At 42.0% G+C, this 17357-nt stretch overlaps 1 protein-coding gene across 1 annotated transcript; it reads left to right on the forward strand.

Annotated features, from left to right (window-relative positions):
* Positions 1 to 6216: 6216 nt before the first annotated feature.
* Positions 6217 to 7122, forward strand: LOC112107896 (olfactory receptor class A-like protein 1). The gene has a single exon (XM_024201792.2). It carries the CDS (start codon positions 6217 to 6219, stop codon positions 7120 to 7122), a length of 906 nt encoding a protein of 301 aa, XP_024057560.2.
* Positions 7123 to 17357: the final 10235 nt, after the last annotated feature.

A 17357-nucleotide genomic window follows, 5' to 3' on the forward strand; every position in this document is an offset into this window, starting at 1 on the left:
TTCTGCCGCCCCCAAATTGCTGCACATGCCGCCCCTCTCCCTTGGCCGCCCCAAGCACCTGCTTGTTAAGCTGATGCCTGGAGCCGGCCCTGGGTGGCACAGTGCCTTCTCCGGCTACTGCTGGGATGGTGCAACTCATAGACCACCATTTGCTCAGGGTTGTGCCTAAAGGTACAATCTACCCCCAGATGTTTTGGCTTCTGCCCCTTGCTGGCTTTATGGAGCTCATGCAACAGTTCCTCTCTCTGGCCCTCCTGCTTGGACTTTCATAGACAGCTAGTGAGAGTGCTGCCAAGAGCCATGTGTCAAGTAGCTCACGTGAGCCTCTGTTAGGAATACGGCATTGACTGACCTGAATTGTCCTTGCCTGTGGGTTGACATCATTTGCATCTTCCTGGCCACTGAGATGCTTCCCCAGCTCTGCTGCTCTCCACGGCAGTGGGGGAGCTTCCACGAAGAAAGTTAAAGAACTAATTTTTTAAGCTCCTCATTTTTCACTTCTTACCCTAGTGCAGACAACATTCAGATTTCATGAGCTTCTCCCTCCCCAGATGCACAACATCAAGTTCTGCTTTATTATGGAGCCATAATTAGCCCCTGGAGAAGGCATCTACTTAAACCTCCATAATTAGTACTTAATTTCTCTAAAGCTAATGAAAGGCCCTTTTAGGTTCCTAATTGGCTGCTACCTCCTATTAGCATTCACTTTGAGCATGAATTACCAACTTGGGAAATAAGTTACTTTCACAGGAGTAATGCAGTGGTTGGGGACGTGAGCAGCTTATCAACCCAGGAGTGGAATGGGAGGATGTCTTGGACTGCTGGCCAGATATGTTTCACCCATGTTGCAGCTGCAGAATGTAAACTAAATCTGCCGCCAGGTGTCGCTTGAGTTGGAGCAGTCTAGGCACAAACCCAAACCAGCTGTGTTCAGGGTGCAGGGCACCATCTGAGTACTGTAAGCTCCATGTGGCAGGTATTTGTATCATGCCAGTGCCATTTTTAATTACATCCCTGGTTAGGCCCATAGGTGGGGCCTCCAGATGTAATATCATGAGCCTTTCCCATTTGAGATAAAGGACCAGGCCCAGAGGTAGGAGCAGACCCATAAACCTATATATACCAATGCAATGAGGCACTGAGAGGCCATACTGACCCTCAGGCCTCCGTCTTGTCTTCTCAAGTTATCCCCCCATAACATGGCCCTCCTCAGCACAAAGTTGTGGTCCTGTCTCCCATCAACTAGCTTCAGAGAAGACCCATACGAGAGATGGTTGACAACTACAAATTCCCATCCATAGGAAATCTTGAGTGTTCTGGGTTTTTAAAAAAAATAAAATATCCTGCAAAAAATGTATTTTGTAAGAAACTGAGAGGCAACAACATTTTTACTGCAAAAAGGTTGACCAAACTGGGGGAGGGAAAAAGTTTTGATCAGCTCTAATAGTTATCTTTGGACATGCAACTATCAGAGGGGACACATTCGTTGGTATGAATGGAAAGCCAAAGGCTAAGAGAAGATGGAGTGATCATTGACAAACTTAAAAATATTTTTTTAATTCAAAATTGGCACTAACATGTATAATGCTCACCCCTTCCTGTCTCTGTTGGGTCACTGACCAGGTGAAAGTTAATGGTTCCTTATGGCACTTCTTTTTAAAATACTCAAAAATCCTGAGACCTAACTGACATTCCCTGTGACCGTAGAGAACAACACGACCTGATTAGCTACATATTCTCTATGCCACACCCTACTTTATAAAGCACTTTGAGATGCCTGGAGCTTTAAAGGTACTAGAGAAAAACCAACTTTCCCATATTCAGTATCCCTAGTGTTTCAGGGCAGACTGTGGTATGGATTTCTGATGGATGCAGACACACACACTGAAAACTATTTTGGCATATTGCACAAGAGTTTGAACACTTGAATGAATTTAGAATTTCTCCAGCAAGGATCATTTTGAATAATTCTAAATGAAATATTATCATTGAACAGCTTGGAGACTTTCATCAAGCTTCAGTGAATCTTAAATGCACTGATTCATATTACAAAGGTATTTTGTAAAAACCGGACAAACAACTGTGCAAGCTTTTACTGTTCTTTACAGACAAGTGTCTCTCTTACGTGTAAGGGCATGCTCTAGGAAGATGGGCCTCTCTGTGAAAACAGAGTTGCATCAGAAGAGACTCTGTCTAGATTTATTTAGAGACCTAATTAAGCTCTAGAGTAAATGTACCATTGAACAGCTTAATTAGCAGTATGTTTATTAGGAGCTAATTACATAATCCCTAAGCATTTTTTAAAATTAATGATTGCCACTTAGTCCACAGAATCTAATTGACCAAGGTTAAGGAGAACATGCAAAATCTGTTGCAGAGTCCTTTTGCTAATAGAGTTAATCATTTACTGTTACTTTCATTGTACAAACAGGGACCTGGAAAGAGCTGCTTATCCCAAAAGAAATTCACAGTTGCATCTCACATATACACAGAGGTGTCCTCAGGAAGGAAAAATGCTTCCATATGGTATGAATTGAAGGACAATGGACAAACCAGTTCAGATAAAGTAATTTTCGCCTCGCTTTCACCATTTTGAGTCCACACACTGAAGAATAAAGTCTTTGTGCCACAGCACCTTCTCACCTAGGAATCCAAAGGCCACATCAGAAAATTTAAACATGGATCTCCCATAAGACAACACAACGCATTAATGCTGAGACACTATAGGTATGAACAGCTATGATTAAGCATGAAAGTAATGCCTAATTTTCCTATTAATTCTTCCAAAGCATAATCTGTTTTTATACCTAAAGTGGAACCTAAGAGTCTGGACTAAGTCTCAGGCTGGTTTGAATTATTTTTGTGTAACATCAAAAGCCACTTGTTGAAAGGATTACAGGAAGATTTTGTTTTTTTAGGTGCTGTCCCTTCTAATTCTGACACCACTTCTCCTGCTAGTCCTTTGGTTAACATCTATTAGCAATTTAAACAAGATTTCCATGCCCATGATGTCTTGCAGAATCTCCTTTTTGAGTTCCTGCTGGACTACATGGTGTCATTCAGGCTCCTCCCTGTCAGGGCCAGCTCCAGGCACCAGCAAGGGAAGCACATGCCTGGGACGACACATGCTAAGGGGCGGCATTCCCTCTATTCTTGGGGCGGCACAGTCCGGGCGGCTGTGCTTTATTTTTTTCCCCCCCTCCTCTTGGGGCGGCAAAAATGGTAAAGCCGGCCCTGCTCCCTGTTCTGGGCTACCTTCTATGGTTTCACTCAGTACATGAGGGGGAAAACTTGAAATGTCCATGCCTCTGATTCTCACCACGCCAGTCTATGTTGGTGCACAGAATTGTGATCTGTATAAGCAAGAGCACAAAGGCATGGAATTAAAAGTAGCTATGTAAAGACTAAGAGACCTATGGATCTATTGCTGTAGCTCCCAAACACTGCATCTCTGCTCTCCACTATGCCTGGGCTTTTGCCAGTACGCTGAAGATTTACATGTAGCGTTTGTTTTCATATTCTAATTTAGACTGTCCGACTGTATTATGATGTTTCAAGAAGAGCAGACTTTTGCAATCCCATGCTGGGCATCCCACAGCCCATGGATGTCTAGTAGAACATATGGGATTAATCTCAAGCACGTCAACTCTCAGCTGAATTACACCCCAGTAGCGGGGGGGAAGTATAAAGAGAAATCTGTCTGGTGCCAGCTTCAGTCTCACTGCTGGAACTCATGAGAAGGAAGGGACAAGATTGCAACAAGAAGTCTTGAATCGTTTCCTGGAGACGCAGGTATTGTAGAATAATTTTAAATATTGCCTTTTTCATTGAACATGGTGTTTGACTGGTAACTGTTGCCCCGGCTTTGTTTTCAGTATCTATTTCCCCTTAGTAGTCTATTTTAATGTAAAGGGCATTGACCATTTTGAATAATGTTTTTATATAGGAAATATTTTATTGGCTTATTCTTATAAAAATTAGGGCCTGGTCATGCTTGGGTGGTAAGTACTCTCAGTTCTCACTGACTTTAACACAAGGTGAGGAAATTCAAGCACTTTTTGATTGGGCCTTTAAAAGCAGACCTAAGATAAGAAAAATATATATATATATCCACTTTCTTGTGGGAGGGTAATAACGCCTTTCACCAAAGAGAGGCAAACCAGGTCTGCGCTTCTTGGAAGTTCAAAAACACATCCAGCAATTAAGAGATGTGTATTTATCTTTCTAATAATGGTAAAATAACTGCTTTGTCTCATTATTTCTTTACCAATAATTTGTATAGTGCACTTTGATGGAAAGGAACCTGGGTTGTGTAGGTAAAGCAATGCCAAAGATTAAATATCAATAACTGGACCCAGTCATCTGGCTACAGCTCCCCCTGCCCTCTTGTAATTACAAAACATTACTTTTTGTTAATGTAGTGGGAGTCTCCAAATAAGAAGGTCCTAAATATATCTTTATTGAGAAACAAGAATCATTAGAAGTATTCCTGGACATAAAGAACACCACCCCGACGTATGGTTTTTATGAGATGTTCAGTACACTCATCTGTGTGCTGCAAGGTACCTGCTTCTAAATGGCCAATGACCCAAACACACAAGGGGTGTGTATATGCAAACTTTTGAAGTATTTTTCAAATGCCATTTTTTCGCAAGTTCTGGTTTTTACTCTTTTGCAATCTGTTGAATTAATTGAAAATCACTGTTACAAAACCTATTGCCCCTGGGGATCTGAACACCCTCAGCGGCTTGTGTGCTATCTCTGCTGTAGTTGCTCCATCTCCGGAATTAACCTTTTCTAAATTGACGTTGCTGGAGATAGGCACACAGGCAGATGTATTAAAATAGCGCATTTCATGCTGAAACTGGACTGGGAGCATTGGAACAATCTGGGGATTTTTTTGTTCTGATTACAGTTTTTATGTACCAGTGAAACTGTGACCAGAAAGCAGGCTTTCATTGCGATGATTTTACAGAGAGTGCATTCTTCTCATATCTGCTCTGGAACTTTTTACCTTACTCATCAGACACTACATCTTAATCCATAAATACAATCAATTTCAGACAGTGTCTTACAAGTTTTCAGATCTTAGAGAATCTAATTGATCACCCACTTCTGAAAATGTTTCGTTATGGAGAGAGGGCTTACATGGATGCAAAATCTTTGGCAGCTGTGCAAACGAACTTGCTATCGGCTTGAATGAAAACACTCCTTTGCGCAGAAATTCCTGTCAGGATGTTTCAGCATGGTCTGGAGGAATGAGCGAAGGTGTAGGAGTTGGAAAGTTTCCCTGCCTCTATCCCAGGCTCACTTTATAGCTATGGACAAGTCATTTCAGCCCTCTGCTTCAGTTCCCCATATGTAAAATAAGGACAATAATATTTACCTGCCTCTTTTTGGGGGTGTTATGTGAATTTAGCTTGTAAAGTGCTATATAAATGCTACTTATTATTGATAATTAAATAAACTAATTCAGTGCATAAGCACTGTACTGATTGGCACTCTGTAAAGACCTACATATAGATAGCATTCATTAATTTTGCCAGTTGGTATTGTGACCAGCGAAAATTAATTCTAACACCTGTTCACTAAGAAGAAGCCTCAGACCACCAACCCTTTTCACATAGGCTGTTGAACAGCCATCAAAGTAGCACATGGAGCACAAGCTTGTGACTGAGCTTTGTATGTTTGCTTTTGCAGGATGGTCCTTGGTGCTCTTTCCCTCATAACTTGGACATGGCTAGTTATGCCTGAGCCCATTATTTGATGAGGATCTTTGAGAAGGTCAAAATCTGTCCTAACTCTCTGTATGTAATGACACCTCTGACGATCTGAATCCGGGTTTGAATCCAGGACCTTCAGTACCACAACACAAGCTTTTAACAGCTGAGCTAAAGGAGTAACTTCACTAACTGGTAGCATTAGTAGGTTGTTTTCTTATATTGGACCAAATGTTAGAGGGCATTAAAGACACACACTTTGCAAGTACATTATATGACTTGAAAGTTCCCGGTTTCTAATGTACATACCATTTCTAATGCACACTGTCTTTGCTTTGCAGAATATACAGAATATACTAACAAATAAATTTGTTAGTCTCTAAGGTGCCACAAGTACTCCTGTTCTTTATACAGATCTAGTTACCCTCATCCATTTGCAGGATCAGTTATGGGAGCCTGGTTCATCTTTGACATGGTTGGCTTAATTTTATTGGACATGGTGGGGATCCCAGGGAACCTAGTCATCCTCTATGCCTTCACCCACATGTTAATGTGCCATGGAAAAGTCACGCCCTCTGAAATTATACTGAGCAACCTCACGCTCTCCAACCTCCTGGTTATCCTGACCCAGGGGATCCCCGTCACCCTCAAAACCTTTAGGCTTCAGAATATGTACAATGACCTGGTCTGCAAAATTACCCTCCATATTTACTGTGTGGGCAGAGCCATGACCATCTGCATCACCTCTCTGCTGGGCTGTTTCCAGTGTATCCTCATTGTCCCATCTCCTTGCAAATGGTTGCGCTTGAGAGAGAACCTGCTGAAAAATCTCTCCTCAGTTATGATTTCCATGTGGTGCTTCAACCTTTTTGTGTGCAGTACCCACCTGGCTTATTCCTCCTCCCAGGCTGCTGCAAACTCCTCCATCATCAAAAGCCACACAGTGGTGTACAACTTCTGCTACATGGTGTTCCCCAACCACCTTTTGTACTTGGGAAACGGGGCGGTGTCTGTCATTCGGGACTTGTTCTTCCTGGGAGTCATGACTCTTTCCAGCTGCTACCTTCTCTCCATGTTTTATCAGCACGGGAAGCAGGCAAAACATCTATTGGGGCTGCACACAAAGCATGCGGAGATCCAGGCAGCCAAAGCCGTGGTGGCCCTGTTAATCATGTACCTTCTCTGTTTCGGGCTGGACAGCCTCTTCTGGATCTCTACCCTCTGTATGAATCCTGTCTCACTGAGCTTCATTGATGCCCGGATGTTCCTTGATTCCTGCTACTCGGCCATCAGCCCACTGCTGATTATCCTGACCAACAAGAAGGTACAGACAGCTTTGAAATGTGCAACCAGGAGGAGACAGTTACCAGGTGCAGACAGCATCTCAAAGTATATCCAATAGGAAACAAATGGGCCAGGTAGCAACTTTCAGGCTTAAGGCTTATTCAGCTTTGTTTTTAATATTGCAATTATTATTGTTTCTACACACACACACACACACACACACACAATTCATACTTCAAGTATCTCAGAACAACAAAACAAAAAACAACAAAAGTAAATTCTCCATGAGACAGAGTGAAAACACAGGGTACAAAAATCTGTATTGGACTGTACACCCAGGCAGTAACAAGAGAGGAAGGATGGTCTTGTGATTAAAGCATGACTCAGGAAACCTGGTTTGATTCCCACGTTAGCCATAGACTTCCAGTGTGAGTAGAGAAAGAAATTAGTTTCCTCCCATCTAAATAATTAACAAAGTTTCAGTAAATATACCTGAAAACTGGGGTACATTTTCTGAAATAGTCAAATTGGAAAGTGATGCATGCCAATAACTTTGTTGTAAAGTAACTTCCAGACTTATTAGATTGTTCCTTGATGCTCTGTAAATGTGCATTTCATCTTCATATTACATGTCTAAACCCCGGAGAAGGTGTCACAAGCTTAATAGGCATATTTAAATTCAATATATGTCACTTATGCATTTTGATGTCTATCAAACAAAAGATGAAAGCCACATCAGAGCCAAAACCAGTGGTAGACTTTGAACATATACAGCACTGCAATATTTAATGTCTACAACACAAATCTCAAGTTCAGATAGTAAAAACTAGGTTTTATCCCAGGGTTCTGTGGCCTTGGTTTCAGAAGTGCTGAGTATCTGCAGCTCTCATTGAGTACAGGTGGATATGTGGATTCTCAACACAATGCAAATCAGTCTTTGGCAGGCTGCATGTCAAAACTGTGACATAACTATGACATATGCCTATTTAAAAGGTGTGAAAAATTCCCCAGCAACTTTTACAGCATGTTAACCAATAGGCTGCAGAACGCAAGTGAACTAGTTAACCAATCAACTTTAAGCTGAGACACTATTAATCATGCAATTTCATCACCTACCACTGAGCAGTAAGGGATTGCTCCAGTAGCTTGTTAACATAGTATGTTTCAAAGTTATTTCAAATTTGTGCAGGAAGTTTGTGCTAGTTTAAATGTTATAAAAATCATTCTGAAAAATAAAAATCAAATGACAACTCTCTCTGAAAAATGCCACTGTTTTCCATTTGCTTGAATGACTAAGACAAGAATTTTTTCAAGCTGATGTAGTTGTTAACAATGCTGTCCATGCTTGACACTGAAGATCATTGCACTTGTGGATCAAGTCAGACATCACATAAAATTATTTGACTTTCCATCAGGGGGAAAGATTCTGTTCTATTAAAATTTAATAAACAACCCCCTTGTCTGTTCTTCTGTTACCCAATACCACTTACATTCAATGCAAAAGATTTGAGCTCCTCTCACCTTCCTGATGATAGACAGACACACACACATCTACACAATTCTTCTCTGAGTAGCTGTGACTAATTGCCTTGCATCTCAGTGCCACTGTGATTATTACTAACCTCCCTCATTAATTTCATAGGGCAATATTTGAAGGCTGCTAATAGTGTGTCTCTATACTTGTCCTGATCATGCTCATTGCTCAAATGAAGGTGCTAATTTAAACTTTGAAAAATGGAGTTTCTTGCCACCTTGCGGTGCAGTACCTCCTACACCATTCTGTTAGGGTTATGGCCAAGAATAAACACCATTGCCCCTAATCTAAGGCATATTCTCTAGGAGCATCTGCTCACATACTATTGTTCTACAGCAAGAACAGAGCCTTAATTGCATGTCCTATATTTTAAAGGTGAAATCTAAATTCCCCTAGGGAAAGGCCATCATAAAATACCTTATGTATAAGTGCCACTTATATGAAAAAAGTTTATTGTACGAATCTTGCATTCCAAAATCTGTCAGAAGATTATTCCGGGTAGGTTTTATTTATATGGCTAGAAAATAATTTGTAGGAGTTGGATTTTTTAAAATTGTTTAGAAAATAAACATTGACACTTTGAGAAATTTTCTGTCTATGGCATATTCATAAATCTGTAGAAATGTCTACAGTGTGATGGCTGGATCCAGAATTTAAACTATTTCTCAGCACCTCCCATTCTGGCTGCATTTCACTAGGTCTGGTATCTCACTTACTAATAAGGAGGCTTTTTAAGCATAGACAGCTAAGCAAGACCAACTATTAAATCAGAGAGACACAATACATCTTCTGCTCCTTGTCTGCCAAGTGTATAAATATTCAAAGACCTGGAATTGATAAAGTTCATTAGAAAAGATTAATGGTTCACTTGGGAACAATTCCAGAAGGGAACTGAGTTGAATGTGTAGGTCAGGGAGTTATGAAAGAATAAAAAATATAATTAGACTATTTTCTTAATATATCATTAAAAATCAGATACCAATAGATTGTTATGGGCCTCACTGAAGTTGCTTTGGGTTTTAGAAATTGGAAGGATAGTCTGTTGTGGTGAAAATTGCCTTCCTTTCCCCCACATGCATCTCACTGGAACAATCCTTGTTTGAACTCATCGGTATCTGAGGCATGTAAAATGAACAGTACGTTTTGCAGTGTAGAAGGATCTTCACTGAAGGTTCATCCAACTCACTTTTTTTGGTGGGTCCTAGCTGAATCCAGTCACAACCCCATCAGAGAACTGGAGGATAGCAGACTGAGGTGAGAGAGAACTAGTGAGAAGTGTTATGGGCAAAATAGCATTGATCACAGTGACTGCCGAGAGTACTGTCCTTGCTTTTCTCATATTTGATGGGGTCAATAGCCTGAAAGAAATCTCTCCCGAACCCCCTTTTCTGGCCTTCAAACTACACCCCAGCCTCACCAAGCTCAACTCCAGAAGCGAACTCCCCATAGACCAGGACCCACCTGCTCAAAGAGGCGCCAGACCCTACCAGAACAACAGATGCAAAACCTGTAGCCACATCTCCACTGCTATGGTGATCAATACTCCCCCCCCCCCCCGCAACACGCCTTTCAAGATCCAACATGTGGTGTACCTCATCCAGTGCACTAAATGACCCAATAATGACAACGCAGGTGAAACCAGACAACCACTATGCTCTCTAATGAACTCACACTGGAAATTAATAAAAGACAAAAGCACCATCTCCACCCATGGGCAAAAACTTTTCACATAACGATCACTCTATGGCTGACTTATCAGTCCTCATCCTCAAAGGAAACATGCACAACAGTTTCAAAAGATGAGTCTGAGAGCTTAAATTCATAACTTTGTTAAACACTAAAAATCATGGTCTTAATAATGACATTGGATTTATGGCTTATTACAATAATCTGTAACCCATTAACCCTCCCTTTTCTGTCCTACAATTGCAGAGATGTAAACAGGCCACTTCACCTTGAATGGTCTCTTACAACATGACTTAAATAACTACTTATGCTAAACAATCTGTTCCACCTTGTATTTAGCTGTGACACTCAGGACTTTTCTCAGACCTGAAGAAGAGCTCAGTGTATGCTCAAAAGCTTGTCTGTCTCACCAACAGAAGTTGGTCCAATAAAAGATATTACCTCACCCACCTTGTCTCTCTACTAAGACTAAATTGTGCTTTAGGCATAGCCCTGAGCACTGAATAGAACGTGAGCCGTGCTGTTCCAGGGGCAGCCTGGAAGGCAGTGTGACTCCAAGTATCAGAGGGGTAGCTGTGTTAGTCTGTATCCCCAAAAACAACGAGGAGTCCAGTGGCACCTTAAAGATTAACAGGTGTATTTGGGCATAAGATTTCATGGGTAAAAAACCCACTTCTTCAGATGCATGGAGTGAAAATTACAGATGCAGGCATAAATATACTGACACATGAAGAGAAGGGTGTTACCTTACGAGTGGAGAAACAGTGCTGATGGGGCCGATTCAATCAGGGTGGATGTGGTCCACTCCCAATAATTGAGGAGGAGGTGTCAATACCAAGAGAGGGGAAATTGCTTTTGTAATGAGCCAGCCATTCCCAGTCCCTATTCAAGCCCAAATTAATGGTGTTACATTTGCAAATGAATTGTAGCTCTGCAGTTTCTCTTTGAAGTCTGTTTTTGAAGTTTTTTTGTTGAAGGATGGCTACTTTTAAATCTGTTATGGAATGTCCAGGGAGATTGAAGTGTTTTCCTACTGGCTTTTGTATGTTGCCATTCCTGATGTCCAATTTGTGTCCATTTATTCTTTTACATAGAGACTGTCCGGTTTGGCCAATGTACATGGCAGAGGGGCATTGCTGGCACATGATGGCATATATCACATTAGTAGATGTGCAGGTGAATGAACCCCTGATGGTGTGGCTGATGTGGTTGGGTCCTCTGATGGTGTCGCTAGAGTAGATATGGGGACAGAGTAGGCAACAGGGTTTGTTACAGGGATTGGTTTCTGGGTTAGTGTTTCTGTGGTGTGGTGTGTAGTAGCTGGTGAGTATTTGCTTCAGGTTGGAGGGCTGTCTGTAAGCGAGGTCTGGCCTGCCTCCCGAGGTCTGTGAGAGTGAGGGATCATTTTCCAGGATAGGTTGTAGATCATTGATGATGTGCTGGAGAGGTTTTAGCTGGGGGCTGTATGTGATGGCCAGTGGTGTTCTGTTATTTTCCTTGTTGGGCCTGTCCTGTAGTAGTAGATGACTTCTGGGTACCTGTCTCGCTCTGTCAATCTGTTTCCTCACTTCCCCAGGTGGGTATTGTAGTTTTAAGAAGGCTTGATAAAGATCTTGTAGTTGTTTGTCTCTGTCTGAGGGATTGAAGCAAATGCGGTTGTATCTTAGGGCTTGGCTGTAGACAATGGATCGTGTGATGTGTCCTGGATGGAAGCTGGAGGCATGTAGGTAAGTATAGCAGTCAGTTGGTTTCTGGTATATTACCATCACTTATTTTCCACTGTAGTGTCCAGGAAGTGGATCTCTTGTGTGGACTGGTCCAGACTGAGGTTGATGGTGGGGTGAAAGTTGTTGAAATCCAGGTGGAATTCTTCAAGGGCCTCCTTCCCGTGGGTCCATATGATGAAGATGTCATCAATGTAGTGCAAGTAGAGGAGGGACGCTAGGGGACGAAAGCTGAGGAAGCGTTGTTCTAAGTCAGCCATAAAAATGTTGGCATACTGTGGGGCCATGCGGGTACCCATAGCAGTGCCACTGACTTGAAGGTATAAGTTGTCCCCAAATCTGAAATGGTTGTGGGTGAGGACAAAGTCACAAAGTTCAGCCACCAGCTGCGCCGTGGCCTCATCAGGGATACTGTTCCTGACAGCTTGTAGTCCATCCTCATGTGGAATATTGGTGTAAAGAGCTTCTACATCCATGGTGGCCAGGATGGTGTTTTCAGGAAGATCACCAATGCATTGTAGTTTCCTCAGGAAGTGGGTGGTGTCTCGAAGATAGCTAGGAATGCTGGTAGCATGGGGTCTGAGGAGAGAGTCCAAAAAGCCAGATAATCCTGCTATAAGAGTGCCAATGCCTGAGATGATGGGGCGTCCAGGGTTTCCAGGTTTATGGATCTTGGGTAGCAGATAGAATACCTCTGGTCGGGGCTCTAGGGGTGTGTCTGTGTAGATTTGTTCCTATGTTATAGCAGATATAGATATAGCAGACTCCAGTGTTGCCTCTGGGAGGAACAGTTCCCTCCTTTGCTTCTCCTTGATCCTGGAGCACTAGCAATTTTCTAGCAATAGTAATTAATTCATAAACATCATGAGTATATATTTGACTTTTACATTATCACTCACAATTAGCTGTGGGCTCCTGGGGGGACTCTGCTGTATTTCACACTCTGCAAAGGATTTGCAAATGTGATTGAACCTTGCAGGGATCAGATTTCCCAGAAGATTCCATATGTGGATCCACTGGGCACTGAAGTAGATAATCCTGCTGCTTACAATACATCCAAATACAATTCTCAGAGGCACACGGTGTCTTTATAAATATCCCCCTCTGATGCATGTCTGACTTTAAAGGGAAAACTCTGCTGCAACAGGAGATGGGTGTAGATGACTCCATCAGCAGGATGGACCCCAGTGAAGTATTACGGTCTCCATACTGCTTAGGGGGCCCTTTGCTGCAATGGGAAGTGTGGTCTTTCAGAAGCTGTGTAACATCTAAGGGCTTTTACCACCCGTAACAAATACATGATCTCAAAGCACTTTTCACAACTGTCATGGCAATATCCAATGTGCCTTAGCTGACGTCTACCTCTGGATGTTACATTCTGCCTCTCAATTCCTCCTGCAGTTTTCCATATATGGATTCTTCTCGTCTTTTAAGCTCTTGTGCATTGTTGTTATTGCTGACAGATACATATTTTGGGCCTTGAATTTGAACAGCAACTCAACCTGACCCTAACATTTTGCATTTGCAACTCTTTACTTCAATTTCCCCATGTGTAAAATGGGTACAGTAATACCTACCACCCTGCCTCTTAGTTCTGAGGGAAAGATTAACTGCTTAACAGCACCTTGAAAATTACAGGGACAGATATTAAGCTTGAGAAAATCAGTGTGGATACACACCAGCTGAGAATCTGATCACATAATGTAGTCTATAGATGCTTCTATGTATATAAATGAAGCTTTTTAGTCCCTCTAAAGCATGGCTAGTAACTGGACACATTCCTAGTTATTACAAACTATTTTGTTGATCTCTGAGAATAAGGAGATATGTATAATTGCTATGTAAGTTTCACTATTAGAAAAAGCCAACCACTAAGGAAAATAAAAAACACTTACAAAATTTTATTCTGCAAGGCGCACATAATTAAATTAAATTTAGCTCAGAGGAATTGATCCAAACATTTAAATCCCTCTGCCAACTCCTTAGAAATCCCATATGTGCTGCTTTTAAAGGTCCATATTTAAAAAAAAAAATGTTTTGCCTCAATCAAAATGATCCTTTCATGAGTTGTACTACACTGCTCTCTGCTGGCACCATGCTGGGATTTTCTGTAATATTACAGCTAAATAATGATAATGACCTATGCCTTGATCCCACCAACTCTCACCAGCCTGGCAGGGTGTGCTGGTTGGTAGTCAGATGTGTAGATACAGTAGAGTACTGCAGGAAGAGTTATTACTTGTTTCAGAGTCAGGCTCCCAAAAGTGCTGAGCTTTTTAAAAAGAATAAATTTGTGGGTTCTTTTTATTTCCCTTCTGTTTTTTAAGCATTTGGGTGGCCACATAGTCAAGCTCTTTGCTGCAAGCAGAAGGGCTAGAAATGTCCTCTGTTTCTATGAAAGTGGAGATGCTCACTCAGCGCGACTCCAAATATTGTATCACTTGTGATAAAATCAGGGTTGGCAACAACGTTGGTGATTCTTCTGTCTGGGTTAGCACCAAAGCAACCCCCCAGCCTGATGTTAAGGGCACTGTCTGTCCACACTCTTTATCTGATTCAAGGTGCCTTCATCTTAGCAGGTCGAGGCCATTCTCTTGTTGTTGGGGGTGCTGTTTATCAGCTGCAGCAGCAGCATCGTTAGGGCAACTCCCAAAGCGATGTAGCCTCCTTGCAGATGGAGCATGTCCCAGGAGATTGATATCTAGCTAGGTCCTTAAGACAGTCTGGCTGGATGTTCACTCTATGTCTGTCATTGGCAATTTTATCACAGCACCATCTGATCACTGACTGTATAGCGAGATTCTTTGCTAAACATGCTTTACTATAATTTGGTTGGTCTTCCATCCTAACAGTAAACGTTTCTCAGCTGAAATGTAAAACTCTGGTCCGGGTTTCTGGTGGCTTCTAAATATCCCATGGCACATCCAGCATTCCAAATTGCCAACCTACAGTTTTCCTGCTTTAAAATACCCTCCTTTAGCTCCAGGTCAACAATCCCCCAGAAACTCCTGTGACCTGCTGTCTTGTACCCTGGCTGCTGTTTCTATTGGTCTCTGCATACTGAAATGACTTAGAATTTTTCGACATTAGAGATTTTTGCAGCCGTACTGCTACACAGATGTGCAATGTGTAATACCCAGTGTAATGTGTTGCACTGAAGTGACTTACCCATGTTGAAGTCAGGGTAAGTCACATGAGTGTGGCTGCTTACATCCATGTAACTCCGTCATGTAGATTAAACCCTTAGACTCAGCTCTGCACATACCCCTCTGGGTCAAGTTTGCAGGTCCTGGCAAGGGTCAGCATGTGCAGGGATTGGACCTGGTGCTGTGAATAAACAAAGGACTGTAGTCTTCAAGGCTATCAAACCAGCAACTTTCACCAGCCATTTTAATTAAGGAAAGCAGCCACCCACCCACCCACACACACACACAGACACAACCGAACACAGAGATTGTTTAGGGTAAGCTGCCATCATGCTGGGAGTACAGGAATAAAAATTGCTTGGGGGAGTGGGGCCTATAGGTCCAGGAAAGTAATTTATACCAGTGCCCAATTTCAGAATGATGATTGAGATGACAATATTTTCCCCTAATATGCAAGATTCCCTGAGTCATGTTATTAGCGCCAGGGACCTGTGATTGGAACAGGAATTCTCAGCTGCCTGTCACTGTACACACAGTCTTCTTTCCAAATCACATCTTCATCCTGCATGTCATGCTGGGCTTCATTGCTCTTTACAGAACATGGAGACTCTTGGACAGTGCCTGTAATACCTCCATATCTCCTGCTGCTTGCTTGAGATCATGTGTACATACTGTCTGCCTGAGCCTAAAGCATTGCCCTTAAAGATGGGACCCAGCTATGGTATTCAGACCCAGACCTGAATTTCTCCAGATTTCAGAGTGTTGTATAGATCCTGGGGTGCGGTAAGAAATGTTTTTTCCTATTACACATAAAGCCACACAAGTTGTGTACAGTGGGGCAGAGGGTTGTGTGTTTCCTTCAATATTTCTACTTCCATCCACAACCCACAAGTGTAAAAAGTACAGAGGGGCTGAAATTAGAGAAAATTAGATGTTTATCTAGATTCTTGTGAACCTCAAAGTTTTAGGGGTTGATTCTAGTCTCTATAGGTTCTTCTCCTCAGTGTGGTATCTGAGTATCTTCCGGTTGTGCAGTGAACAACGTGACTAACACCTGTCATGTGTGGTGAGTTCTTTCAGCCTCTCCCAGGGTGGGGAGGCCTGTATGAGCAGTGTAGGGTTTGATTTTTTTTTAATGTCCACACTACTCTGTGTTTATATAAGAGAACACAGGTCAAAGACAGGTACTTGGCACTGGGAGCAGGGGGTGCGGAGGTTGGGATGGACCTTAGTTCCTGGGGGAATTTGTTCTTCATTCAAGTTCTGGCAAAGACTCACCAGTGCGGGTTAGGGGGAGAGGGGTTCTAGTTGTTTTCCATATGCCTTTGACTGTTCCTAGTAGAAATCCTCTTGATGAACAGAGCAGTTGCTTTATCAGTGGTGATATTTCTTGCTAACTGATGCTGCCATCCAATTACACATTTTGCTAATTCAAATTCAGATTGGCTTCCAGGAGAAACAAAATAAGAATTCCATTGAGGTTCCTCACTAGCAAATTACTGCATTCATCATACATATTGATAATAACCAAAGCTGTGAGGGGCTTTGGCCTAATTATCAGACTAATTAAAAACAATTCTGTATTCTGATGATTGGAAAATCAGTCAGCTGTAAGAAAACACAGTTTTGGAGTGGTGTCTCTTTCGTTGCAAAATTACAACGCTTTAAATGTGGTTGATGGATGATTCTCACAGCAATCTATAAAACCTTGTTTCCTGCAGTCTCATTACTGGAGTGCCCTGTTGATGGGGATTCAGTGTTCCAACTTGGGGATTCAATATGACACACAAATTCTGCATTTGGGCACTTAAATTAACAGTTAATCACTTGAAATGAGGAATAGTGCAGATTTTCTATTAGGGTCTGGACCTGATATGCAGAAGTTTAGGCATGCAAATGCATCCATAAAACTGTGCTCACAATTGTGTGTCTCATTTGCAGCACAAATATCATAATTTGGGCTTGCAGCTGGGGTCACAGTGCATGTGAAATTACCACCTGTGTCTAACTCTTCATTTGAGCATGCAGTAGTTGTGATTCCACGTGTGCACACAACTTCTGAGCCCATTATAAATTAGCATGTATAAAACTGAGTTTGTGGTGAATTTCTTGTGTTCTCCCCTGATATGTTTGCTCTTTGTGGTTCCCGTGATGCCACAGAAATAATAGTGTAGTAGAAATAAATGATACGTCATCGGGGTCAATGAACTGGTGACAGTAAAGCACTCTGAGATCCATTAACTGTGGACTGTGGAAGTGCAAA

The sequence above is a fragment of the Terrapene carolina genome, unplaced genomic scaffold (genome assembly GCF_002925995.2).
Source record: "Terrapene carolina triunguis isolate 2854851 unplaced genomic scaffold, T_m_triunguis-2.0 Scaffold926, whole genome shotgun sequence".
Lineage (NCBI taxonomy): Eukaryota > Metazoa > Chordata > Testudines > Emydidae > Terrapene > Terrapene triunguis.

Excerpts from the sequence above, each read along its gene's own strand:
- LOC112107896 (XM_024201792.2), top strand. The coding sequence starts at position 6,217 with ATGGTGGGGATCCCAGGGAACCTAGTCATCCTCTATGCCTTCACCCAC.